At 45.3% G+C, this 26828-nt stretch overlaps 2 protein-coding genes across 4 annotated transcripts in view; one reads left to right on the forward strand and one right to left on the reverse strand.

Moving 5' to 3' along the window:
* Positions 1-124: 124 nt before the first annotated feature.
* Positions 125-12509, forward strand: ITFG2 (integrin alpha FG-GAP repeat containing 2). Its single transcript, XM_071557816.1, has 12 exons — positions 125-273; positions 1571-1666; positions 2108-2149; positions 2991-3162; positions 3472-3611; positions 4069-4217; positions 5309-5403; positions 7216-7269; positions 7725-7816; positions 8357-8474; positions 9046-9219; positions 9379-12509. Exons 1-12 carry the CDS (start codon positions 178-180, stop codon positions 9525-9527), a joined length of 1377 nt encoding a protein of 458 aa, XP_071413917.1. The 5' UTR covers positions 125-177; the 3' UTR covers positions 9528-12509.
* Positions 11377-26828, reverse strand: part of NRIP2 (nuclear receptor interacting protein 2) — a 19991-nt gene continuing 4539 nt past the window's right edge. Inside the window, exons 2-7 of one of the 3 annotated variants that reach the window (XR_011698025.1) lie at positions 25895-26071; positions 21857-21939; positions 21296-21423; positions 18407-18459; positions 17431-17581; positions 11377-16727 (exon numbers count right to left, since the gene is read on the reverse strand). Coding sequence is in view for 2 of the 3 variants with exons in the window: in XM_071557829.1 (XP_071413930.1) it covers positions 18260-18459; positions 21296-21423; positions 21857-21939; positions 25895-26071 (588 nt within the window). In the remaining variant the exon portion in view is untranslated. Of the gene's footprint in view, positions 17582-18259; positions 18460-21295; positions 21424-21856; positions 21940-25894; positions 26072-26828 lie in introns of those variants that run through there. The other 2 variants (XM_071557838.1, XM_071557829.1) reach the window with 2 other exon arrangements.

A 26828-nucleotide genomic window follows, 5' to 3' on the forward strand; every position in this document is an offset into this window, starting at 1 on the left:
GGTGTGTTTGGAGCGCCGGGAGGAAGAGGAAGGGCCGGGCCTGTCCGGGCGCTCCTCCCCGCGCTGCCGTCACTCCCGCGCTCCAATCGTTCCCGCGCTCCCGTCACTCCCTCCCGCGCTCCCGTGATCCCCTGGCACCGCTCCCGTGGGTGTACGCGGCCGGGTTGGGCCGGAGGGATGCGCTCGGTCAGCTACGTGCAGTGTGTGGCGCTGGACTTCGCCGGCAGCCTCTTCCCGCACGCCATTTGCCTGGGGGACGCCGACAACGACACGGTGCGGCCCCGGGACCGTGTGGGGAGCCCCGGCGGTGCCCCCGCGCTCGGGGGTGGGCGGCGGCGGCGGCCTCAGGAGGCAGAACGGGGCTGAGGGGAAGCACTGAGAGGCTGGAGCGGCCCCAGAGAGCTGGAAGGGCTTCCACTCCCGGGAAACAGCGTGGGCTTGGCCGTGTCAGAGGCGCAGAGTTAGCGTCAAATGCCCCCCTCGCGTTCCCCTGTGAAGGAAATGTTTCCGTGGCTCGGGGATGCGGCCAGGAAGGGCTTGCATCGCCGCCAGAGTCTGGTCACCCCTGGCGTGGGGCCTGGATGGTGTTTATCCAGAGGAGAGCTTAACTTTTGGTCCCAAAGAGAGGCCGTCGGGGTGGGGGGGACTTAGGGATGTGGGGAAACACTTTGCTGGGGCACAGCGGGTTACAAACAAGGCAAAGCCTCAGTGCCTCGGATGGATGGATGGATGGATGGATGGATGGATGGATGGATGGATGGATGTGCGTTGGGAATGTTGCTATCAGCCCCCACAAATCGTTGGTTTTGGTGTGGCTGATTTGCCTGTACCTAGGAAGAGGTTAGCTTAACTAGGGATGTGCAGACTGTTTCTTCTCAACAGTCAAATTTTATTACAGCCTTACCCTCAAAAGGGCCGTGGTTAGTAGTGTGGGAGATGATTAAACGAGTTTTTCCATAAGAAGTTATGTTATATGGGATAAGGTGTGCAGGGAATTATGAAATGCACACGATTTTAATACACAGAGACATGATGCAGGAAATGGGATGATGGGAGCAGGCTTATCAGCAGGGGTGGATGATGACTTTTAGCAGTCATGTTTGAAGAAATAATTACCATTCTGAAAGACCTTTGCTCTGTCATCAGTACATGGAATGCAAATCTTATGTTAAGTGTTCTTGCAGCCTCTTTCTGAGTGGTTACATTTTCCTCATTGCCATCATCTTACTTGGGTGATTAAAGTCAGTCTGGGTTGGAGGATGGAAGATGGGGTGATGATGATTAGCGGAGCAGGATGTTAAAACAGTCAGTGTCATAACTCTGAAACAGTGGCTAATGGGATTTTGCTCTAAGAAGTCACTCTCCATGTCTTTTATCTGCAAAAAAAGTAGAGCTTTTATATTTTCCCAGACCTTCCCTACTGATTCAAGACTGCCTCTTTAACTCTTGTTTTGTTTTGCTGCTTCTTCCCACTGAGTGATTTTTAGATGTGCATTCTGAAATCATTATTGTAGAGGAATTGTTACTGTAATTGTGGACTTCTTCCTACTAACCCAATTCTCTTGTACAGCTGAATGAACTGGTGGTGGGAGACACCAATGGAAAACTCTATGTTTACAAGAATGATGACAGCAAACCCTGGACTGTGCGATCTTGCCAAGGAATGGTCAGTTCTCAACAAAATTTCTGAATGGTTGGGCCTTTTGGTGTATGTGCAGCCAGCTATCCTTGTCCATTGCCTGGGAATATGTGGGCCAGATGGGAATGGCAGCCTGAACTGGACCTGCTGCCTTTCATGTAATTATGCAGGACCCTGCTTTTGCCTGCAGCTGGTCCCATGGGCTGGAAGTAACGAGCTGAACAAACATAGAAACTGGGCTCCTGTCCCACCTCGATCCTGCTCTGTGCGCTCTGGATTTTGACCCAGGGCTCTGACCACTTGTGTGACAGATACATTTCTGCCCCTGACTCTGCTCTTCTTGTCCTTCAAAAGGCTGTTTAGAGTTCAAGAGATGCTTTATGAGAGAGGAGGGGTAAGGCAAAGGCTTATCCCAAAGTGCTGGTTTGGGTTGCCATTTCTCATGTATGGCCTTCTTTTCTTTTGCAGCTCACCTGTGTTGGTGTGGGAGATGTATGCAATAAAGGAAAGGTGAGAGAAGCCAAACTCTTCCTAACTGTCTGTAGAACATGGTGCTTAGGAGATTAGGGTCATGTCATGTACTGAGTGTGGAGGACCGTTTGTAGGTGCTTTCTCACCAGGATCTGGCCTTGCTGGTAGAATTTTAGCACTACTGTTTTTAAACTATTCTGTTTACATGTAACTGGTATCTTTCAGTGAGCCATATGCAGGTTTTAATGAGTAAGGAAATCCATCCTATATTCAGAGAGTATTACTGATTTCTGTGTGCCTCTGTGTGAGCTCCACAAGGCTTTGGTGGTTTGAGGGTTGCTCCTTTTGCTCAGTGGCTTTTGCTCTGCTTGGGTTGGTGCCTGCTGTGCACCATGGCCCTTCTGCCATTTGGCTGTGTGCATTTAAGGTCATCTAAACATGACTGAGACACAGAATAGTCTGGACTCCCAAGCAAATTCCATTGGCTTTAATGTGACTTCTTTTGTTGGATTTTGTTTCTGGGGGTCCAGCCAGGACCAGTGAGTCTGAAGGTCCCAGTTTAGGCACCAAGCCCAAAATACTGTCACTGTGTTTGCTCCAATGGGGAGCAGTGCTGACATGAGCATTGACAAAGCCACATATTATCTGGGGATTGCATACACACATCAGCTTGATAGCACAGTCTGACAATGATGGACCAGAAGTTTGGACCCTTCCAGTACCTGAGGAATTTGTGTGCTGGCCAAAAACCTCCTGTTCGCTCTACAGCAGTCATTGATCTTGATGGATCTACCCTTGTATCTGCCCTTGCCCTGCTGTGGGACAACCTCTGCATGTTCTAAAAGAGGAAGAATCAAGAGGTTTTTCTCATCCCTCACAGAATTTCGTTGTGGCAGTGAGTGCAGAAGGCTGGTTTCATCTTTTTGACCTGACCTCTCCGAAACATCCAGATGCTTCAGGCCACCATGAGTTGGCAGCAGCAGAAGAGCAGAAGCCAGTGTTCAGGCAGCACATTCCTGCCAACACCAAGGTCATGCTGATCAATGACATTGGTAAGCCACAAAGATGGTGTGGAAATGCAGGGTGAGAGAGTTTGTGTGGGGGGCGAGAGGGAGAGAAATTGTGGAGAACTTGCAGAAGGAAATTATTATCTTGCTGAAATAGATACTGTAACAAACCACAGCCAAGGCACGGAGGAAACAAGCAAGAACTTCAGGAATTGTTCTGAATTGCAAGTTTTCATTACAGGATTGGGATCCTCTCAGGGATGCTACCTGTAGAAACCAGCTCAGTGGTTTCTGAATGTCAGGCTCTTGGGGCTATGAAAGCCTGAGAGAGTCCATCTGTTCTATTCCCTGCAGATGGAGATGGGAAGTGTGAGTTGGTGGTGGGTTACACTGACAGGGTGGTGCGTGCCTTCCGCTGGGAGGACTTGTCAGACAACTCAGACCACGTCTCTGGACAGCTGATCCTGTTGAAGAAATGGCTGCTAGAAGGTCAGGTAAGGAAAAGGGATGTTCAGAGCAGCACTTGTCATACAGTCTTTAACAGGTGGCTCTTCTAAGGGAAGAAGCACAAAATCTCAGTCCTGTGAACAAAACAACTGTTATATTGATGGCTTGAAAGGGGATTTGCCCAGTGGTTGTCCTGTACATGTGGAACAGCTGCTAGGAAAGTTATTCTAGCCCAACTAGAGGGCATTAGTGGAAAGTACTGGTGTTGTTGTTCTAAAGTGGTAGTTGAAAGTACTAGTGTTGTTCTAAAGTGATTTTTTGGTAGGGAAACAAGTACTGAACTTGGACGTTTTGCTTCTAGCTGAATTTGTTCAGCTTCTTCTCAGATCTTATCAGAAGGTTTGCTATATTCAGATTTAGGTTGAAGGAGCATGGTAAACCTTTGGGAGGTGTTTAAAGTTCTCAGTTCTTGCCTCTATCTGTGTTTTGTCTCTGCCAGTACAGGTGGACAGCCTCTCTGTGAACCCGGGCCCGGATGGCTCCCCAGAGCTGATGGTGTCACAGCCAGGCTGTGGCTATGCCATCCTGCTGTGCACCTGGGACACGGAGCAGCGGGACACAGCCGCGGGAAGGGACAGCTCTGCCCCAAACAGGTAAGGGGTATTCCTGTGAGGGCACGGGAGGAGGCCCATCACAAGGGGGTGCCACCACACCACTGTAATGAGGCAGCAGTGCTGTCACTGTCCTTGCTTCACTGTCCTGCTGTACTGCTGGCAGCTTGTCACTTAAACCCACCTGCACCCAAGCTTCCATGAACACTCTTCATGTCTGTCACAAAGATGAATATACTACTGCTTTCTTCTCTTTTAGATTGGGCAAAGAGAGTGGCAAAAAGAGATCACTGAGTGGGGTGTTACTGGGAGCTAAGGCAGGGGAATGAGTGACCTTGATCTCCAGAGAAAGGGCAATATGCAATCCAGTGACCTATCTCATGGTGAGAAGGGTAACAGCTGAAAGGCTGGGCAAAGCCAAATTAGTCTGAAGCCCAGAATGAAACTCTAGCTTTGTTCACTTGGGTTTTTTTCCAGGTGAGGCAATTGGAGCCTTACCTAATGAGACCTCTGCCAGCCAGTCCTATAAATCACAACCAGAGCAATCAGAATGAGTAGTGAGGTGTTTGTTATTGTCTTGGTGCTGGAAGAATCCCAATGGGGAATTGGGATGCTTTTGTGGTGTTCTGTAAGACTTCAAGGCAGACACAGGAACCTGCAGCAGGAGGGGAGCGAGGCAAGTCTTCTTGATGTCTTAGAGACCTCAGTGGCATGGTACCCTCCTAGCCAGAAGCCAGGCCCAGACATGGTCTCTCACCAGCCTGTTCAACCCTGTGCAGGTGCTTCTTGAGTGAAAAGCAGCCAGGGTTATGTGTCAGTAGTAGAATTAAAATTGTCTTTTTTTTTCCTTCATTGAAACACATGCTTTACTTTTTTTTTTTTGAGCTCTTTACAGTTTTTTTGCTGCACAAAATCATTGTGATTTTGGATCTTTCAATATTAGCATTTTCCTTTTATACCTTGAAGTGGCTCATACCCTTTTACTTAGCCCTTACCTTTAAAGGGTTAACCTGTTCACAAACTGTCAGTTTCTGGATTTGTAGAACCTTGGAGAACACTGCTCTTGAGATTGTTCTGGCACAGACCAGGCATGGTTCCCTAACCTTTCCCTGATGTCTTTCCCTTTTCACTAGTGAGGCCCCTGTTCGAGATGTGATTCTACACCAAACATCTGGACGGATTCACAACAAGAATGTCTCCACTCATCTAATTGGTAGCATTGCCCGAGGTGAGAGATTAGCAGCCTGGGGTCTCTGGACCAACAGTGGCTCCTGATTTTCAGGAGACAGTTTTTCAGTATGTCGGTCCAAGATGAAATCAGATTTTCTGTAGTTGAAAAATAACAGTGGGAGGCAATTGCAAGAACAGAGGGATCTTGACTTGTCTTAGCTAGCTCTCAAAGAAAGACAGTTGGATTTTTGCATGTGAGCTTTTTATAGCCTTTGTCCTTCCCTAGGTAGCCCTTATTCTTCACCTAGCACAACAGTTTCTCTGCAGATTCTGCTGACCTGCATTTATTCAGTCTGAATGGCTGCTGTACCATGCTCCTACAGATGTCCTTGATCTTTGCTTTTGCATGACTGCAGCTTATACCTTCTTCTTATTCCCTAAATGCATCTTGTCCTTCCAACAGCCTCATCTTTGTTACTGCTTTTTAGCTTTTGAATCTCAATACCTGACAGTTATGTGCTGCTCCTCCTTCCCATATGCAGTCCCAGCCTCTCCAGAGCTGCTTCCTTATTTCATTTTTATCATTGTCCTCTGTCCCCTTCCACTGTGTCCTATTCAGTTGTTGTATCTGAACTCTCCACAGCTGTTGGCTTCTCTCAGCCCTGACACTCTGCTGTTGTGTCTGGACTTTTCTTACACACTGCCACTGCTTCCCTCGTGTAACTGCTTTGTGCTCTCACCTGTTCCTGGTGCACCTGCTGAACCTTCTCTTGGTACCTATGGAGAACAGGCAGCTTTCCCTCCCCCTTGGAGTGTGCGGGCATAAGAGAAGGCAGAAAATTCCAAGTGGAGATCACTTTTTCTTATTTTCTGCCCAAGTGTCGCCTCATGCAGTGATGCCTGAGAATGATATAGGCTGTCCAAGGTAATTAGAGCTTGGGGAGAAGAGCAATCCACTGCACCCCACCCCCTTCCCCTTCCTCAGAGTACCTTTCCTCCGTGATTCCTAAGTTTGCCATGTTTTCAGCATCTCTGATGCTGCTGTGAGCAACACAGTCAACAGAGCATGAAATCAATTATTTCACTGTATGCAAAGCCTTGCATTTATTGAGAGATGTCTGTGAAAAATGAAGGCACACAGAATGAGGGATGAAGAGAAGGTTGTATAGAAGCCCACTGATGCTGGACCATCAGTAAGGAAATAGCTGAGGAGTGCCATGTTGACCAGTTTATAAGGGAGACATGGCAGGTCTTTTGGATCAGACCCTGTCTGGGTGAAAAAGCGACAAGGGGCAATTGAGCACTCAACCAGCTGACTTTGCTTTGAGCTTATCTGTGGAAACAGGGTGGTTTGCAACCCAGGAGTGTGCAGGGGGCTGTAGCTTGGAGCTGTCTGTGGGCAGGGGAGGTAGGCTTGAATAGTTAAGTTATTCTGGGGAAACTCCCTATTTGCTTCCAGCTCTGCTGGCATATCCCTGACTGCCAGGTATCCTGGGTTCCTGCAGATCTCAGGGAGCCAGTGTCTCTCCTGTGTTGTCACCAAAAGGATTAAATGCATCTTTAGTTGAATACAGTTCCAGTCCTCTCTCTCCAAGTGTGATAACATTTTTAAAACTTGACCTTGCATGTCTTTCCTGACTGGTAGCTAGGCAGATTTACTGAAGGGGTAAAGCAGCCCAGTAGTCAGGGGAGTCTCTTCTTCAGATTTAACTAGTCACAATTGTCAGTGCTGTCCTGCACACAACTGGGCAAAAAAAAGGAGGCAAGATGCATCAGCTTGTTCTGGATATATTTCATTGTTTTCAGGAGGTAGAGGGGACAACGCATATAAAATGCCATCAACTCCAGCAATTTTCTTTTGCACTTACAGGTGGCTCTAGTGAGAACAGTGGCTCAGGTCTCTTTGCCCTCTGTACTCTGGATGGTAAGTCCTACCACTGTCCTGGAAGAAAGGCCTGTGGGGTGCACAAGGCCTGTCACTAATTCAAAGCTAGAAACCAGGCATTCAGTGCTTTTGGTCTTTGAAAGAAGGGGAACCTGGGCTTCAGAAACCCTTCCTGCATGAGGCAAGAGAGTTTGACCCAAAGAGTCCTTCTGCTGACATATTTTTTTATGTAGGCATAGAGGGCACTATGAGGGTAGACACATGTTTGTGTTTCACCCCTGCCCAGTACTGTCACAGTATATCTGGATAATAGAAAAATTGTAAGTAAAGTGAAGTGTCCAGTATGGATTCAGCAGCCAAGAGACTGTGCCAATGCAATTAGCAGCCAACTCTCAGCAACCCTGACTGGAAGGAGTGTGTGGGGCCCAACATTAGCAAACATCTTCCTCCCTTTTAATGTTTTCAAGACTGCTTGGGTTTTTTTTTTTCTTCAGGGACACTGAAACTCATGGAGGGAGCAGACAAGCTGCTCTGGTCTGTTCAGGTTGATCATCAGCTGTTTGCTCTGGAAAAGCTGGATGTTACAGTGAGTATCTGAATAGGGCTGGAAGGTTGAAGATAAAAACTCATCATGCCTTTGTATGTATGAATTTAGGAAGGGCAGAAGGAATATGACTCAGCTGAAAGAGGCTGAGATTATCTCAGCATGACACAGAGTGCTCTGACTGTGATGATACATTCTGTGCTCATGTCAGTCTGTGTACCTGCAAGAGGTTGAACTGTGCCTGCCAGTTAGACCTAGTGAGCCCAGTTTCCATGGATCCATTCATAAGCTTTTGTCCCCCAGCTGCTCTTCTATCTTATTGCAGAGTTGAATGGTTTTGCACACTGCTAATACCCTTATTGTCTACAAGCACTTAGGATGTGTAAGGATTGTCATAGAGAAGAGAGGTGATCTCAAAGTCCAGAATGTCTGGGGCAAGTGTGAAATGTCTGGACACGATGTCTGAAAGTGACCTCTTGTTCAGACATTAGTGTTCTGTTTCTGAACAAGGAAGAAAGATTCTTGACTCTCCCTAGGAATAGGTGATGTCTGTGCTAATATGCAATCTTATGGTTTCTGCAGGGCAATGGGCACGAAGAGGTGATTGCCTGTGCATGGGATGGTCAGACGTACATCATCGACCACAATCGGACTGTTGCCAGGTTTCAAGCAGATGAGAATGTCAGTGCATTCTGTGCAGGTGGGGAGCCTGACTGCAAAGCCAGCCCTCAAAGCATTTTTCCCTCAAAACTACTACTCCCATCTGGGAGACCTGGAATCCTTTGTCTGCAGTGGGGAATAGTTTTACTTTGTGTATACTGCAGAAGGCCCAACTAGTCTTTCCTCTGGTGGCATCTGGGAAATGTAGGGGTTGAGAGGAGGTGATGCCAAGGTTTGTCTTGATGGTTTGTGGTTTTTTCCTGTCCTTTTTGGAAGTGCTACAGGAGTCTCTTGTCTTTCCCACTGCTTTTTTAATTTACAGGCTTCTAAGCTGTTCTCAAGTGGATGTAAAGAGCCCCATAGAACCAGCCTGAGCCTTGGCTTTGCTCAGTCCCCTCTATCACACCTGCAAGAAACAAATCCCTAAGCTTCATGCAGTTTAGAGACACTTCTTGGATTGTCTCAAAGGGACTTTGTATTCCCAAGCCCATCTCTGCTCAGGTGCTTGCTGTTTTCTTCTAACAACTTTGGTACCTAATAACGAGACATTAACTGTTTGCTTTCTCCATCCTTTTGGAAGTAGTCAGATCTCCACACTTTGCTTTTTGCAGGCCTCTATGCATGCAAAGAAGGAAGCAACAGTCCCTGCCTGGTTTATGTGAGCTTCAGCCAGAAGATCTACATCTACTGGGATGTGCAGCTGGAGAGAATGGAGTCCACCAACCTGTTGAAAATCCTGGATGGTGACCCAGAGTTTGGATATCTCCTGCAGCAGCTGGGTGTAGGTGAGTGCAGAAAAGTTGGAGGGTGTACAGGAGGAAAGAGAGGGAGGGCTGCTGGCAGGTGATGGGCTGGGAACTAGAGCTGCAGGTATTTTTTGAGGTAGAAGCTTTCATACTGCCTGTTGAGAATCCCTAACAGCTGTTTTTCTCTCTTTTCTGCAGATAGAAATGACGTTTCTGCTGTCAGAAGTCTGATTCACAAAACACTTTATTTTCCTGAGAAATATCACCTGAGCAGCCCCTCAGAGTGTCAGGATCCTGCTGGAACAGATTCCTCTGCCCACTGCAATGTCACCCAGGATCCCTTATAACAAGTCACGTGGAGTCTGACTACCAGCGCTGGCTCTTCTGCAGCTGGAACGGGACATCTGATGAAGATGACTGTTTTTTTCCTATCTCTGTCAAAACTTCCAAACAGGAAAGGGTGTACAGGCTGTGGAGGGATGTTTTTGGCTGTAGGCTTGAGTGCGGGTGGTGGGTTGATTTGCTGTTAGCAGAGGGAGCTACCAGACACAAAGAGTCAAGGGTCTTGCTTGTTGGCCTTCCATTACCCGTTTCCATAGTCTTTGCTACCTAAAGTGCTTTATGGATCACTGTGAAGGAGCACTGAGGACACAGATGGAGAGAATAGCTGAGCTCAGTCTCCATTCTGGCTCCAGTGATTACTTCGGAGTTCTTAGCAGGATTACAGTGCAGGAATTGCAGATGGAGGAATTGAGCTAGGGAGTGTGCAAGGGCCTTCTCTCACACTTAGGTGTGTGTTAAAGTAGACCTATGCATTGATTGCTCTACTAGCAAGCAGCTTATCACAAATCGCCTGTTCTGGGAAGCTGGAGACAGATGTGAGGAGAACCACAACTTGCACTAATAAGGTGTGGAGAGGTAACAGCTCCAGCAGACTCCATCTGTACTCAAGAGACATTGCTTGTCTTCGTCTTCTTGGGCTGGGTGATCCTAGAGAAGGCTGTGACTTAACAAAGCAGCTGGGAAGTGGACTGTAAGAGGAATCTGACTTAAGCATGGACCTGTGGTGCTGTGAGAGCTTGGCCAATCTACAGTAAACAGTGGAAATGCCACACTTGCCTCTTGTTGTGGAGAGTGCCATGCTGTTTTGAGTCCTGCATAACTGAAAGAGATGGACTGGAGTTGATGTTCCAATGGCTGGCATGAGGAGTCTGAAAAAGGGCTTTGCTCACACGGACTGCTCATTTGCAAAGGGCCAGGCACGAACCTTCCCACATGCTGCTGGTGTTGTGCTTTTCCCTGTCTTGCTTGCCTTTTGCCTAATTCAGCAGGCTCACCTGCTGGTTTGCATCTATTATCTCCTCTCACTGTGTGATGTTTTACTGGACATGTGCAATGGAGGGAGCTGTCCCTTCACCCTTATGGCAGCCTGAGTCAAACCAAATGGAATTCAGGGATCTGTAGCAAATGGCACCATTTAAAGATCTTACAGGCAGTTGAAAACCTGCTGTGCTGTACTCTGCAAAGGACAGCCCTAACTGGGGGAAAATACTTTGTATAGAGGAAGAAAGTGTCTTGCCCTTGGGTCAGAATGACTTGTTAGAGTAGCCCTTTGTGGTGGAAAGGCAGGATCTTTACATAATAAGCCTTAGGTATTCTTTACAGTTTCCATCTCTAGATTATATAAGCTTTATAGAGGACGAATGCTGTCCTCTGCCTTTGGTTAACAGTGAAAGTTAAAGCGTGGAACAGCAAAATGGTATGACCTGCTCTATATCAGCTGGCTTGTATCTCAGGCTACAGTATCCTCTGACTCTCTAACTGCAGTGGAAGTTTCTCCATTTTAATGACCTCACTGAGGAGGATTTTGAAATGTTCCCCTGTCATACTAAGTGCAGAAGCTTTCAAGTCATAATAGAGCTTATTAACAGTGGTGTTGAGAACAGCAGGGCTTGAGTCTGTGAGCTGTGGAGAGCTGATAGCATAGGGACCATCTACTCATAGGTTAAAGCAAGGAGTTGTCTTGAAACTTATCAGATCTAGACTAACCTTAACAAATTGTCAGTTTTCATGATGCTGAGATGTGCAGCCACCCACCCCAGTAGGCAAACACCATTGTTTCCGGCAAGAAGTCAGGGCCTAGCAAGGAAACAGGATTGCCTACACTCATAACAGAGAACAACTCAGTGCTGTCTGTCCATGCCAAATACAAACCTTTATTAGCAACACCAAATATAAACCTTTATTAGCAACACAAGCACGAGGGTTGTACGAATGGCTGAAACTGTTTTGTGCAAGACAAACTTGGCTGTACAGGTCAAATGATTGCCAAGGAAGGAAGGTTGAACTGATACACTGTTGGACTGTTAATTGTTGAGAAAGATAGGGAAAGGGTTACCAAGGAAGAGATGTCATTTTTTCAAACAACCATCTTTAAAAGAAAATGGGACAAAACCACTGTGAATGTTGGGCAGGGGCACATGTGCACCCTGGCCCTCCTTTGTTGGCCTCAGGATAACACTGCTGTGTGCTGTGCAAGCCCAGGCAATGTGCACTGTGAAAAGCAGAGGTGCGAAGATATGGACACTACAAAAACATCCATTCCCCAAACCTCTTCAGCTCTTAAAAACCATTGGAGAGGAAAAATACTAACGTTTAAGGGTTTCCCTGACAGTTTTACATTGTGTGCAGCACATAATAACTAGCAGATGCATTTTGCTCCTGTGCCCCTTGTGCACATAGAAGAATGAAAAGTGTCTACAGAAGAATTAGTTGAAAATCTGTACTGTTCCTTGGCCAAAAGGTGACTTCTTTTTTCCTGCCCTGAATTCAAAAGTGCCAGATAGACTGGCTACAGCCAATACTTCCTGAAGTCAGTGCTTCAGGCAACAATTTCCTGTGAAGTCTATATTTTCTCAGGAAAGGGGCCAGTTAAGGCTCTGTCTTTGGACTGAGTTACATTGTAACTAATTCTTCTTTGTCCTTGCCAGCCGACGCAAGCCACAGAGTTGGAATTAGAAGTGGTTCCTTCCCACGCAGCAGAAAATGTTTGCTGTATCCTAATCCGTAGCAGATTGGCATACCCACTGGTGCTGGGAAGCTTTTCAGCAGGGCAGGATTTGCCAGACACCTTAGTATGTCCCAGTGCCAGCACGCAGCATGTGAGGAGTCTGACAGTATTCTTAGGCACTGGGGGTATTTGCAGGTAAATGATTAATGGCTTTGGTTGTGATGGTCAATTTACTAGCAAGAAAATAAAGAGAGGGGTTTGCCTTATTTTCCTGAGACATAATAAACCTGCTGGCCATCCCTGCCCTCGTTTTATGATATTTTTGCTGAATTTGGTTATTTTTTTTTAACTCTTCAGTTGTATGTTGGCATTTGCCAGTGGAGTCTTTTGAAAGGAGTTGCTGCAAACATACATATGTGGTTCAGTGGTCTTCATTTCCATAGCTTGCCTTCTAGTACTGAAAGAAGGAGCAGTGCTCTGGAAATATGAATGGCTGGAGCTCTCATTCTGTTCCAAACCAAGTGACCTCAAGCTCCTGGAAATGGTCCTGATTATGGCTTTGGCAGAGTGCATAATGTGGGGATAGATTTACCTCTTGCACACAGGCCTTGGAAGGGGCCTTAGAAGTCCATCTCCCCATCCCTGGGCAGTTCAGCCACAGGTATCTCACAGTTGCTTCTCTATTTCAGAGATTTGCTTTGACAAATGTTTCGCTGCAGAGTGTTCCACAATGGGTAAGCCCACTCTGATGGAAAGTAGCCCTAGTAGAGGCTGATCACCAAGGCAGTTGAAACATATTATCCCTCAAATAATAACATTCCATTGTTTATATTGAAGGGATGGGCCTCATAATGAGAAAGCCGGAGTTGGACACATACAGGATGTGCCTATGCCCTGCTCTGAGCTGGCAGTTTGTACTGAATTTCTACTTTCCTTATGAAAGTAATAGTATTTTTCATCTTCAGTGGAAAAGACCTTTAGATAGCTCCTTAATTCCCTTGTCCATCAAAAGCAATAGAGGTGACTGGGATTGGGAATAGGGAACTCTATAATAGGCTTTCCGAAAGAAATGGCAATTGAGACAATCTTCAGCCTTGCCAACCCACTCAAAAATTGCTTACTGGGCTCCCCAGTGCTGGAAGACTTTTAAAAATTACCTTTTTTGTAGATGGGATTGAGTTGACTTCTTTGAGATGCTGCAAGTTCTATATTCTAATCACATTTTTTAAAGCCAAGACTTCTTTCTTTCACAGTGGAAGCTGAGATTCCCATGTAACAACACAAAAATGCTGGTCTTTGGAGAAAACACCATTTGGGCTAGAGTATATGCATCAAAAGTCACTACCACCATGTCATTTAATGCCAAGGAACTTTGGGAGATAGAAACCTTCCAGAAGTTCTGTTGATGATGAAAGCAGGTGCTGACACTGTAGGATTAGACTGTGATTTAGGGAATGAGTTTAAGTAAGGTGTTTTTATGGCATTGTCACCTGCAGTTCTCAGTCATGTAAGTGTGTTTTTCTGCAAGCTCTGCCTGCAGCAAAGCTTGATCATAGAGTCACAGAATGTTTGACTTGGAAGGGACCTACAAGGATCATTGAGTCCAACTCTTAAGTGAATGACACCTACGGGGATCAAACCCACCACCTTGGCATTATTAGCACCACACTCTAACCAAATGAGCTCATCTCAGGGAGATGGGGATGTTCCAGGATAACTGTTGGCAACAGATTCCTCAGTGTCTGGATGAAAAAGACCTTTACTGTGTGGATCTGCATGCTCAACTAACATGGACAGGAGGAAGGTGAAAAGCATGTCTTCTGCCCTGGAGCTGATTTTAAAGCTGAGAGGAGAACTCTCACATGCTAATTCAGTGTTTTCTTGGAAACATCCTCTCTGTGACTTAGAAGTGGCAACCAGGGTACAACAAAGTGTTAAAAGGATTATCTAAAAAGGAGAGAATTCCTTTGAAAAGAAGCAAATTTGTCACTTAGTAGTGTGAGAGGAAGGAAAGAAGGATGCGAAGAAGGATTCATTCTGCAGAGAAGAGAGAGACAGGGCTGGGGATTTTCACCTACTGTAGCACATTAATTCACAGAGGAACCTGAAAGTGATTTGAAAAATGAGGTATGGGAATCACAGAAAGGCTTCAGAAGGACTGGAGGATGCTCTGAATGTGAGCAAAGGCAGAGTTATCCCAAGACAGACATGTAGGAACAGCACCTAATGAATTCAGATGGCAGCTAGTATGCAAATATCTGCAGGGCTGTGGCAGTCATCAAAATAGAACTGTTAACTCCAAGTCATGCCAATTTTCTGTAGAATCCCATCCAACACCCTTCAAATCATTGGCAAGATTCCTGTTGGCTCCAGTCTGAAGACTCCTACCAACCTACACCCTCGTGTAGTCAGAGCCTAGCTCCAAAATGGACACCCGTCAGGCACAGCTCTCACAAGAAGGTGGCCAGGATTGAATGCTATCATTGACCCTTCCCTTCCCGTGACAGCCACTTGTGAACAGCAGCAAAGCCCAGCAAAAGCTGTCAGACACTTTGGAAGGCAGCAGAGACCTGCCTGAGCATCAGCAAAGTCCAGAAAAAGCCCTGCCACACTCCAGAGGGAATTGTGATCCCATATAAACCTCACAAAGGCTGGGAAAAGCCCCAGGACACTGGAAGGCAGCAGCAGGCCTTGCAGGCCAAAGCAAAACCCAGCAAAAGCCCCAGGGTACTCTGGAGGGAAGCAGGGCCCCTTGTGGGCACTGACAAAAGCCCTCAGATAGCATTAGGTGGGTGGGGTTACGTATAGGTTTAGGGATATGCTTAGAGTTGGGATTAGGGATTTGGTTTAGTTATACCATTTGGGGTTTACCGTTAGGTTTAGGCTTTAGGTTGAGGGGTTGGAGTTAAGGTTAGTGATTAGAGTTTAGGGCTGGGATTATGGTTAGGTTCTGGGACTGGAGTTAGCTCCTTCACGACTAGCTTTGTGTTTTGAGTTAGATAGAGCTGGGATTACAGGGTTAAATTTAGGCGTCTGTGTTTAGTATTGTTTTATAGTTAGGAGGTAAGGGTTTGGTTTAGGGATTAGGGTTAGCATTAAATTTAGAATTAGGGTTTGATTTAGAGCTTGTTTAGGGTTAGGATTTAGTGTTATATTTAGCCTTGTGGGTTAGATTTAGGGTCATTGTTAGGATTTCGTGTTTGAGTTAGGGCTAATGTGAGCTTTAGGATTATGGTTTAGAGTTTGCCTTTTTTTTTAATGGATCAAAGAAGTTAACTGATAATAAGAATTTCAATAGTTATGGTATCTGTCAGATAATTAATATTATTTGTCCTTGTTCCACGTGCCGTTTTTAGATGTGAGTGAGAGTTGGAAACTGGGTTAGTTGCTGCACATAGGAACAGGCGTTTCATCTATCACAAACAAGAATTTTTTCAGCATAATTGATCCAGGTGCAACATAGGTTCCAGCAGACACACAGGATGGTTTAGTACAAGTCTGAACTGTCATAAAGACCCGTGGGTTTGAGAAGCCAGTCAGTCATGCAAGAGATACAAATCCAGAAGGAATTACTGGTACTTTGGAAGACAGGCTCATCAAGTAGGCGTGTTTCCTGAACAAATGAGAAAACTGTTGGTGCCATTCAGGAGATTCATGGAAAGAAGTTCATGCAGCCAGAAATAATCAGATGCACAAATATAGGAGTGGCCAAAAAGTCATGGAACAGGTCAGAAGCTGCAAGATATCAAGACTAACAGTAAAAGTCAGTAGTCTGATGCTCCATGTAGGAGCAGCAGATGCCAGTCACACCAACTAACACTGGTGAATCCCAAATCATGTCAGCCAGGCTGTACTCTGATATTCTTAGCATATTATTCTACAGCATACAGCATCTGATGTAGGAAAGAACTTACAGGGAAAAAAGCAAAAATGCATGCACAACTTCTTTGAGAAGCACACAGAAACAATGAGCAGTTTGATAAAAATGGAAGAGAGTTGGCAGTATTTAATCTGGGTAAGTAGGCAAGATTGGGATGTCCTGACATTTTAAGGGTGGAAAAAGGTACATTGTGCAGAGTTTGGATAGTGAATCAGTAGCCATGAGGCACAGAAAAAACCCTGATCTAATGCATCTTTCCTAGAGCTAGTAAAGAATAAATTATATTTATAACGCAGTTGCACTCTAGGATGGAAATTACTAAAAAAACCCCACCAAACAATTATTAAGTGACTTAATAATCACCTTTGACATCCCAGATGAGTTCACAGTTCTCTGACCTGAATAGATACTGCAAGGAAGTCTAGTTATTTCATGCAGGAGTAGCAAAGTTGATGGGCTCTGTGATGCCAGGACTTGAGGCCGATGATGTATCTGTCTTCAATCACTGGATTTCAAGTTGAAAGAAAGGAGCTGACAGAGCAGGAGACTTGATGCTGTAATTGATTGCAGCATTTAAACTGAGCAATAGTATCTCTGAGGAAGTAGCAGAGGTAACAGGAATGTAGCTCTAGCAGCTGGAGTGCAGAGAGGAAGGGCCTGGTCAGAAGAACAGGGTCTGCTAGTCTGGGTACTGTATAACACCAAGAGATGATAAGCATTGCCATTCATATAATATAGCTTAGTTCCCAAAGATGAAGTGGCAAAGCTCAAGCCCCTGTGTGTACTTTAGGCATCTACACTTGGCATTTCTGCAAAGGTTTTCTAGAACTGAGAACTCTTAAAGTGTTCTTGCTGCAAAGTTTTCCCAAGAAAATACTTCTGCTCTGCTCTGAGCCTGCAAAAAGTTACAAAATCCAGCTTCCCAGAGTACAGGCGAGGGGAACAGAGCCCTTCCCACAAAGAAATGGGAGTGGTGTCCACTCACATTGAGGCAAAGAGAAGGGAAACATTCATGGCAATCTTTGGAGGTTTTGGGGGAAAGCTCCCTCCTCTTGTCCACAGAGCAACTACAGATTGTTCACAGAGACTCTCTTGCCTCATGAATAGAGGGTCTTGTCACTAAAGGGGTAGGGTAAATTTACTACAGAAACAGAAACTGGAGTGACTAGGGACAAATAGAAAAACAAGAACAAAATGCCCACTTGGCACATTGGGACAAGCAAGAGGGTCCACTGAAAGGAGGGGCATCTCTGAGGCACTCCCAGCAACAACACCTTCCAGCACTCACTTGCCTTTTTCTCACTCCCCAGTGAAGGCCTCAGCCTAGAACTCCGCAAGGTCAGGGGCATGTGAGCCTCACCCTCATCCTTCTTTCATGACAGCAAGTCTCCTCAGCCCCAGACATGAGGAACAGCCAGTCACTGGCCAGGCTCTTCAGAGGCATGTAGAAAAGGAAGCTCTTGACTCAGTGCTTTAAATCTCAGGACTCCTTCCTCCAAGTCGATGCAACACTAAATAAGGGGAGAGCCAGTTACTTGCTGGACATTTCAGATAGCAAATCTGATGATGTCTGTGACTGGCGAAAACCTTTAACAGCACTTTGGGCTTGGACAGACTTTAGTTTCCCTCTCTGCTCCCCATGCTGCCTGCTTGCTCCTGTTTCCTTTAATGGATTCCTCTCCAAAACCTTCAGAGCACCATTACCCTCTCTTCTTCCTATGACTCCCTCTGAGCTGATGTCCTCACATGACTCAGCCATTCAGCCCAATGCTTTTCCTATTTAATGAGTCTGACATATGGCTGCAAATACGTGACAGGCAGGAGCCAGGTTGCTGCACCATATTCTGAGCCACCCAGGAACCAGGCTCGGCAGAACATTAACCCTGAACCAAGCTGGTAACAGGAGAGGACTCTTTCCACTCCTGTCCAGCTAGTGTTGGACAGTGAATGAGATTATACAGCTCATATGGCTTAAAGCAAAAGGAGAGCTTGTTCACATCAGCTTTCAAAAGGCAACACAGGTCTAACTTGTGACAGTGTGCCTTGCATTTTCTTGCCTCTTCTTCAGTTTCCTCTTCCTGTTTGCAACTTGTATAGTCAGGAATATAAAGAATGGGAGATTTTTTAGTATCCTATTAGGAGTTTCCTTTCTTAAAAACTTCAAAAGGGACTGGAAAGGAATCAATGACTCAGAGCATACTGCAGCCAGTCAGGCAGCTGTGTGACTGGCATTTCCCTGAAAGACCTGGACATAAGTATTTCTGATGCCTACAGCAACCAGGTCTTGGAGAACTTCTCAGGAGGAGCCCTGCAACAAGCAAGGAACTGTTCCTTACCTTGAGAGACCACAGAGTCTGGAGACCAATGCAAAACTCCAGCATTTCATCATCTGAGAAGAGAGAAGAGACTGATCAGGCTTAATAATACTGCCCCTCTGAAGAAAGTGTGTCTCTCCTGTAAGAGGGTATGGAATACAACAACATCTGATTCATAAAGTTATGTGGCTGTGGTCTCTTCAGTATAAAGTAGATAGCAAATAATAAGGAAAGTGATGAATTTAACATACATTAACTAGCAGGTAGTAACAATGACAATAGTAAATCAACACTCTCTGGCACTGACTGATAAGCCATTAAAGGAGTTATTTCAGCACAGATCTAAATATGGTCAAAATTAACTTTTGTAGCTGATAAGAGGAGGATATTTTTATTATCTTGACTATTATAAGATACTTGAGGAGGGTTGTGGGCTTGTTTGAAACTTAGCATGGGCTGTCAGAGGGGGGTTGTGGGATCCCGTAAAACTTACTATGAGCTGTGTAAGAGAAGGACCAAAGTCAGGAGAAGGCAAGCAGGAGGGTAAATCAGTGAGAATAAGCATGGAAAAATGGAGAGGAGAGGGAATAAAGGGGCCAGTCACATGCAATCAGACAGCTGCTCAGTTCAGTTGCCTGACCAAACCCTGCACCTTATGGCCACAATCTATCCAATCATCTTATTAGATGATTTTACTAAGTAATTTTTTTTTCTGTGTAACTTCCCTATCCTACATTTGACTGGTGCAAGTCTTCAGTGTCAGTGAGTGTAGAAGATGCGATGGGTTAAAGGGTAAACAGCTCTAGATGTCCCTGAATTGAAGGACTGGCAAGGGAGGTGCCAGTAACTGAAGGGACTACAGGCCATAGGGCTCACAGGTGTGTGTCAGCAACTGGAGTGAAGGATGTAGCACACAGGTGCCAGCAGAGACACCACTGTACAAGAGTCTGGGTGCCATAGTGCTTATACATCTGGGTGCCAGCAACTAAAGGGATTGCGATGTGTGCTGCAAGGTCTGAGTTCAATAACTGAAGAAGCATTATGTGTCACAGATCTTGCAAGTCTCCGTGCCAGCAACTGGAGAGTTCAGCATGCACAAGAGCTCTAGGTAGCAGCTCTCACTGGGTTCACAAGAACCATACGTTTGTAATTCGGCAACTGAAGAGAACAGGGCATGTGTATGAGAGGTCTAAATGCTACTAACTAGAAAGACTTGGATGTGTTTATGTTTCCCCAGGGAATTTGATCCTGTGATGTTGTGGCTTTGCACATACAATTAGCTCCCAAACCTCAGTCTGGTCTAGCCAGTGAGTGGAAAGAAACCTGCACCTGAAAAGACTCAGGGTCTGAGTCAGTGGCTAGGCAGGGTGCCTAGGGTCCAGACGTGGGTATAAGACAGACCTAGAAGCTGTGCTGTTCTTTGAAGACTCAGTGAATACAAGTGTGCTTGTGAATCTAGAGCCTTAGGATGTGTGAACTTCTGCTAGTGAACTTCAGTCAGCTGGAGAAGAGGACCAGAACTGGGCTATCTGCTGGTGTTTATGTGCTTGCTGGTAAAGGCACTGCTCGGCATGTGGTCATCTGTGTGACTGGCCTTGTCTGTGTCCTTTCTCTATTCCTCTCTGGAATATACATTCAGCCTTGCTACTATCCAAACCTGACACTAAGAACATGCATTGGACTGGGGAGTGACCTCCTGGGTCTTAGAGTCACCCATCTGGACCTGAGTGGCAGCAACGAGGAATCCACAGGTCCTGGAGTCTGCATGAATCGGAAGCCACCAGTAACATCATTAACACCTTCCGTGTCTCCTGAATGCCTGCTTGCCCTGTAATGAGTGGCTGTAATTTATAATTTTTTTATAACCACATAAGCGAGAGCACTGTGTGCACAGGCACATGTAAGACACAGGAGAAGCAATTCTACTGCTTCCAGGCAGCCATTTTCACATCCCAGCAAATGAATAGGTACTACTGGGCTAAACTCATCCATGCTGGTGCTAATACAGATTCCCTGTGTAGGGCAAGAACAAGCAGAGGGAAAAACAGTAGAGAAGAGTGAGCTGGAGTGCGTAAGAGGAGGAAGGTCTGTCTAGATGACTAGGATTGTGGAAAGAATGGACATGAAAAGAGGGAGCAAGGGAGGCCTTGGAAGGTGAATAGTACTCATCAAAGAAGAGGAAACAGATAAAAGCGAGAGGGAAAAGCTGAAAGATTAATAGGGTTAAAGAACAGGGGAAAAAAGACAGACAACTAAGTTGTTTTCAGCATATGCACAGCTTGATGTGAATGTGAAACATGCAGCCTTTCTGTTTTCTGGGCATGCCTCAGTGGCTGCTGACTTGACCTTTTCTTCTATGGCTCCTTCCTTCAACGGATCCTGCTTCAGGACACTGTGAAGGAGGGAGACTCGGCACTCTGTGGCTACCAGGTTCTCTCAGGGTGCTCCCTGCAGCAGAGGCAGATGAGTACACAGAGAAACACTCTGGGGAATAAGCTGTATGTACCCTCTGTTGCTTTCTCTGATGACTTCCAGCCAGCCAGAGATACAAGTGCCCATTCAATAGGAGAACATTGGGCACTAGAGGGCTAATCAGGCTGTCTGCATAATTTTGAGAAAAGTCCATTTTAGAATGGAAATGAGAATTTTTCACATCCTTTGTTAAGACCAAAAAGCAAATAATTTCTCCCCACTTTCAATGTCTTCTGTGTTCTCCATACTCTTCCTATGCCCTTTGCCTTTGATTAGATTGAGGGTATTCACAGCACATAATGATGTTTGCCAGCAGTGGAGGTGACCGCAACACCAACCTCCCACCATGTCATGCTTTTCCTAAAGGTCCTTCTATATGCCCTTGGCAGGGTGAGAGGGACACAAGAAAAATAGGGGAGAGGAGAGTCTGGCACTCACCTACAACCAGTGCTGAACACAGCACTGTCTCCTGACCAAATTGCAACTCCATTTCTTCTATTCGGCCAACAACACTGGGGATGGGAAGAGAAAGGTCTCCACAGTCCATGGCAGACACTTCTTCCAGCCTGTGGGACACAAAAGGTGTTATTGCCTTGAGTGGAGGAAGAGGAGGAAACCCAGGACTTCTCACTGATGGCAGTTCTTCCTGGTCTCACTGGGAACAGGCCCACAAGAGGAGGAATCTCTTCCATACAGTGTGTCTGGAGGCAGATTCAACAAGCTAAACCTCACCACTAGCCATCAGCCAGACAGCTTTGCCTTGTAAACACACAGACAGGATGACACAGCTCTACCTCCCAGTCTGGGGTCTACACACAACTTTGCCAACACTCCTGATGCCTTACCCTGTATCCCACCCTCTGCACCTTCTCCTAAACAGCCATGTACACATGCAAAACTGCTAGTAATTATCATTGGGACTGGGAATCAAGAGTGCCTAGGTTCTTGTCATAGGTTTTCTTTTAGCCATCTCTCCTTTTCTACTGTGCAAAGACTTACCCCAACTGGTTTAAACAGCTCTTGGAGATGAGGTTTGGTAGACACCCAGTGTTAACAGTTGCTTTCAATACCTGACCTTGGCACTAGAAAAAACAACAACAGGTAATTACTGTGGGCTCAAAATGGGCATACTCACTCCTCCAACTTTCTGAGCAACACAGCCAAAGAGGTTGTGTTTTAGAAAGCAGTCAGAAGGCAGGAGACTCATCCAAGACAATGATGATCTCTGCAAACCTCTGCCAAAGACTTCTTTTTGAATTTGTCTTGTTTCATTTGTATTTGATTGCCCAGACACTTATCTGTTATTAGTGACTTTATCTTAGCAGTGTTCCAGTCAAGAGATGCATAATTAGTGAATCTGTTCCGAAAACCCCCATGGGGCTTTATTAGCAGAGCAATAATTGATATGACAAAAACGTCTAAAGGAATGCAAGCATTTGCTACAGTCGTTGTCATCTTTCTGTTGCACGTAGCAACACCAGTTGCAGGTAACAATCAATGTTCTCAGGTGAAGAGCTTCCAGAGGGAGAAGCCTGAAACAGGAGCACCCAGGACAAATACCCCTGACATGAGCTGACAGATTCAAGTGACTCCTGAATCCAAGCCACAGCCTAGTCTAGAGGTGTCTGTTTTCTGCAGGGCTTACATTATATTCCTATACAGCTCTTCAAGGATATATAACATGGTACTGCAACTACAACATTCACAGCTGGTGTCACTCAGCAAAGGGAGAGACTGAATGCCCTGCAGCCCAGTCACCTGTGCATGATCTTGCTGGAATTATTTCCAGTGCCTTGCTCACTTCATTTCTTCACCCCTTTGCACTTGAAAAGGAAAAGGAAATGTGGTTGCCATGTGTTTTCTGTTCCCTCTATACAGAGGTCCTTAATAGCAGGCCAGAGGCGATGAAGTGACAGCAGGTCTCACATATGTTAGGGGTCTGAAAAAATAGGGTCACCAAGGACATCAATAAGAATTATATTCAGGGGAAAAAAATAGGAATTGGACTTAGTAAAGGAACTGAAAAAGACAGAGTAACTGCCCTCTACAAAATAGGTCTTTAACATACCTATAGTGCCTAATACCCATTCTTGATGACCTAGTTCTTCAAGGCTCTGTCTTGCACAACACCCAGAAAAACCCAGGCACAAAGTTTCCCTTTTGGGAAGCTCTTTTTTCCCCCTATTATCATTTGTGTTTTTCCTGTGATTCCCTCTCTTCCATCCTCTGTGGAGCTCTGCGACATGAGCTGCTCAGAAGCAGCAACAGACCTCCCACTGCTCCTCTACCTTTATACTAATTTCTGACAAGTTTAAATGCTTAAACACCTTAAGCAGATGGGTATTACTATGAGGGACTCAGTGCAGCACCAGCAGGGTCAAGGAAAATGTCTCAATTTCCTGATTTTTAACTGAATTTGTCTATGATTACTAATCATCACAGAGCGCTACATCCAGTATTTCCAAGATTTCATTTTCAAAAATGAGCTATTTGTGGGTAGTTAAGAAGAGAAGAAGGATAGCAGTTGCTAAGGAATCACTTTGGGAGCAGACAGACCTGAGATGCATGAGCTGTTGTTATAATAAGCCTAAACTGCATCACTAGGCAGATTCTTAAATTTTGTTTCCGAGCAGGCTGGGAAAGTTGCAAGTTAGAAACTTGCTAGGATATAACAGGGCAGTAATTATTCTGTAGAAAACAACATTTAATCTCATTCAGTGTAAACAGCCCATCACAGTTATCAGCTCCAGCAGCCTCACAAAATTACACCACTAACCTCACCTTCAAATTACACCACTAACCATTTGCACAGAGAATTCACCAGGAGCCTGAGGAAAGTCATGGGTCCAGCACACACAAATACAGTGCAAATGTGGTAAGGAGTACACAGGCAGCTGGTGAGCACTGCAAGCCTTCTTGGACTAAGAAGACTTTTCGTCACATTACCCACTCCTATCTCTGTTACAGAATTTTCAGTTTGTTACTACCAGTCACCATTAGTCTTTATCCAAACATCAGTTATGAGGATTTCTAAGAAAGAGGGGAAGGGGAATCAGTAAGGATCACCATTTATGAATAGCTGTGTGTTCTGAAATAATGTCAGTTCCAAAGTCAAGAAGCTGCTTTAACAAACAAAAGGTTGATTAACCCCATGTTGCTTTAGCATAGAGGAAAAGTAGCCGGGCAGCAGTGGAATCTTTCAGCATTTATTTCCAAGTCAACAAGAGATAAGTCCCACAAGAGAAAAATAACAGCTTGATTTTATGATGCAGCTACCAGTCATGATAAGCTTTCCAAAGTGCTTTGCAAAAACTGTCACAAAAAGGGGCAATTCTGCTAAAATACCATGTGGGCAACCCATCAAGTAAATAGAAGGGTGAGTCACTCTGCAGTACAACTCTTATAGATTGGGTCCATCTCTGATCTCTGAGACTTCAGGAGGCCTCAGGCACAGGGCAACTATAACCTGTTAGAGTGAAAACACTTACTGCCTGAATCTCCCTGTAGCCCTGAAGTCTACCTATATTTGGGCTTATTCCCTAGGCAAGTTCAGTTACAAGTTAGTTGATGCATTTGTTACCACTTTGAAAATTTCAGCGTGTCTGTCTGCATGTAAATGTCAGCTTTATTCTGCTAGACCATCTTTTCTCAGGAGATGCTGTCAGGAAAAAAACACTTCACTGGGGTCGTGTTCCATTTCTAATAAAAATTGCATCATAATCAAACAGCTCTCCAAAAGGTACCAGCTCACCTCTCTGGTTAAAATGAACTGGCAGCCTGAGTTCTATTTCCTGCCACAGATCTGTTGCTGACAGGAGAGGCTTTTTGAAGTTCACAAATGAGAACATCAAAAGCAGCAAGACTAAAAAGAAGGGGAGGAGAGCTTCCTTCCTTCAGTGTAAGAAGATTAAGTGTGACAAACAGTGACTGGCTCTTAAGAAGGGCAGAAAAAGACAGAAATGCCTATGCAGAATTCAGGGAGAGTTAGACCTATTTCCTTGACTGTGATGTTCATTACCTGTCCTCTGGGAGGGAAAATAAAATGTGTGTGACAGCCAGCATTCATTCCATTAGAAACACAAAAGGGAATGACTACTGGCCCCTGATGCTGACTTAGCTACTGCTCCTGGGATACAACACCTGTACATGCCTGTCCTTGCTCAATGTACATGCCTGGAAAACCCTCACCATTTATCACTGACTTTCCTCTTACAGAACAATAAGGAGTGGTGATTAAAGAAAAAGAAACACCTTTATTTGCTCAAAACCAGGCTTCAGGTATTTGAAGAAATTACACTGAGAGCCATTTATCCTACTAGTCTGTTCCCAAGTACAGTTATGTTAACCTAGCTACATTAACATCTAAAACCCAGGGTAAGCAATGTCTGACTGCAACAGTAAAGGCTGCAAAAAAAACCAGACAGTGGCTTTGCTTGGTATCTTTCAGATACTTGCTGCCAGGCTGTGTTCATATTATAATTTATTGTGCCAACTGAATTCTAGAGGCGTATGTGTTTTACTTTGAAGTGTAGCCTTTACACTCTAATAGGAAAGATGTTCTTTAGAACAAGTAACTGAACTAAAAACAGCTTTAAAATGTATTTTGTATCCATTCTGTACCAGGTCTTTATCTTGGTGAGTCTCATATCTGTCCTTTTACTCCTGAGAGAATCAGACCAGATTAGATCCAGTAAGTGTAAATCAACTATGGTCACTTGTCTTCAAGTGATAAGGAGACATTCCTTGCTTCTGTATACAATTATGAAATACCTCCTATCATGGGAAAGCTGGCCTTCAAAGGAAGGAGATGTGATTTAGGTAATTTATCCTCAAATATGAACAACTAGCAGAAAGGCTTTCCTCTGGCTTTTGGAAGACCTGAATCCAGACTCTAAGAGAGGCCATGCATGAAATCTGCTGTCTCTGGCTGCACTGGCTTTGCAATTTTTAATTCAGCATGGCCCTTGGGAGGGGGGCAGCTGGCCTCTGAGCTTTTGCCATCACTGTGAAATCAGCAGCACTGTGTTGTTGCCTTACCTGGCACTGTATTAGCAGAAGTGAAGTCTCTTTTCTCCTGTCCTCTCCCTTTTCCATCTTTTCCTCCTGGTCTTTTGCCAGCGGAGATTGAACCCATGCAGACTGAACCCTGGTCTCACCCCGCAGTTTGTTCAGATTGCCTTCCAAGAGCCGCCGCTGGACCACACTGTGTGGCTGCTGTCTCCATCACAAAGAAAGAGAAATCCCAGCTAAGTATGGAGCTGAAGACAAGGACATTTGCTAGCTCAGGGAAGCAGGTTGCAAATGCTTGACCCAACTGATCATCCTGATGAAAGACAGGCTTACTCCAAAAAACTTCCTTAAATCCCAAGATTTTTTCTGTGGCTACTAAGGTGATGTTGAAGTGATGGAACATCTGTGACAGGCAGGTCTCTTGGATGCAATTACTGGAGGAGAAGAACATGCCTGATGCATGCTCTGCCCACACATATCTGTTCCTTCAGCTAAACATGCACTTGGCAGTCTCACACCTGTTCAGGTACTGCCGTACACTACTTGGTGGGTGTGTGCTGACATCGAACAAGGCACATTCATACCTTCTAATGTGGGAGGGGACAGGGAATGCAGCATGTGTGTTATGTGTACCTGTGGGCAAGAAGGCAGGATTCTAGAAATTTTAGGTGTACAAACAATTATTTGTCATGAAGCAGGAAGCTTCCCCTGAAGAAGAAACTAAAACTAGCCTTTAATGTTCTTTAGAGTTCGTCTCTGCTCCCCCCCATCAGACAATCTAGCTTTGGCGAATATTGGTCCAGTATCTCCACTCCCTGCACAGCTACTGAATCAACAATGGGCAACACCAATGAAATAGCCTTGTTGGAGAAAGCTTTGTCCATTCTCCATGTATGTGGCTCCATGGCCTTCTCCAGAAGAGCAGCTGCTCAAACCTGACCATGGCATTCTCATTAACTGC

The sequence above is a fragment of the Pithys albifrons genome, chromosome 1 (genome assembly GCF_047495875.1).
Source record: "Pithys albifrons albifrons isolate INPA30051 chromosome 1, PitAlb_v1, whole genome shotgun sequence".
Taxonomy (NCBI): domain Eukaryota; kingdom Metazoa; phylum Chordata; class Aves; order Passeriformes; family Thamnophilidae; genus Pithys; species Pithys albifrons.

Bases quoted from the DNA above. Each gene is read 5' to 3' on its own strand.
- ITFG2 (XM_071557816.1), top strand. From the start codon at position 178: ATGCGCTCGGTCAGCTACGTGCAGTGTGTGGCGCTGGACTTCGCCGGC. The intron at 8,475-9,045 runs GTGGGGAGCCTG...TGCTTTTTGCAG, and splicing joins TGTCAGTGCATTCTGTGCAG to GCCTCTATGCATGCAAAGAA. The intron at 9,220-9,378 runs GTGAGTGCAGAA...TCTTTTCTGCAG, and splicing joins CCTGCAGCAGCTGGGTGTAG to ATAGAAATGACGTTTCTGCT.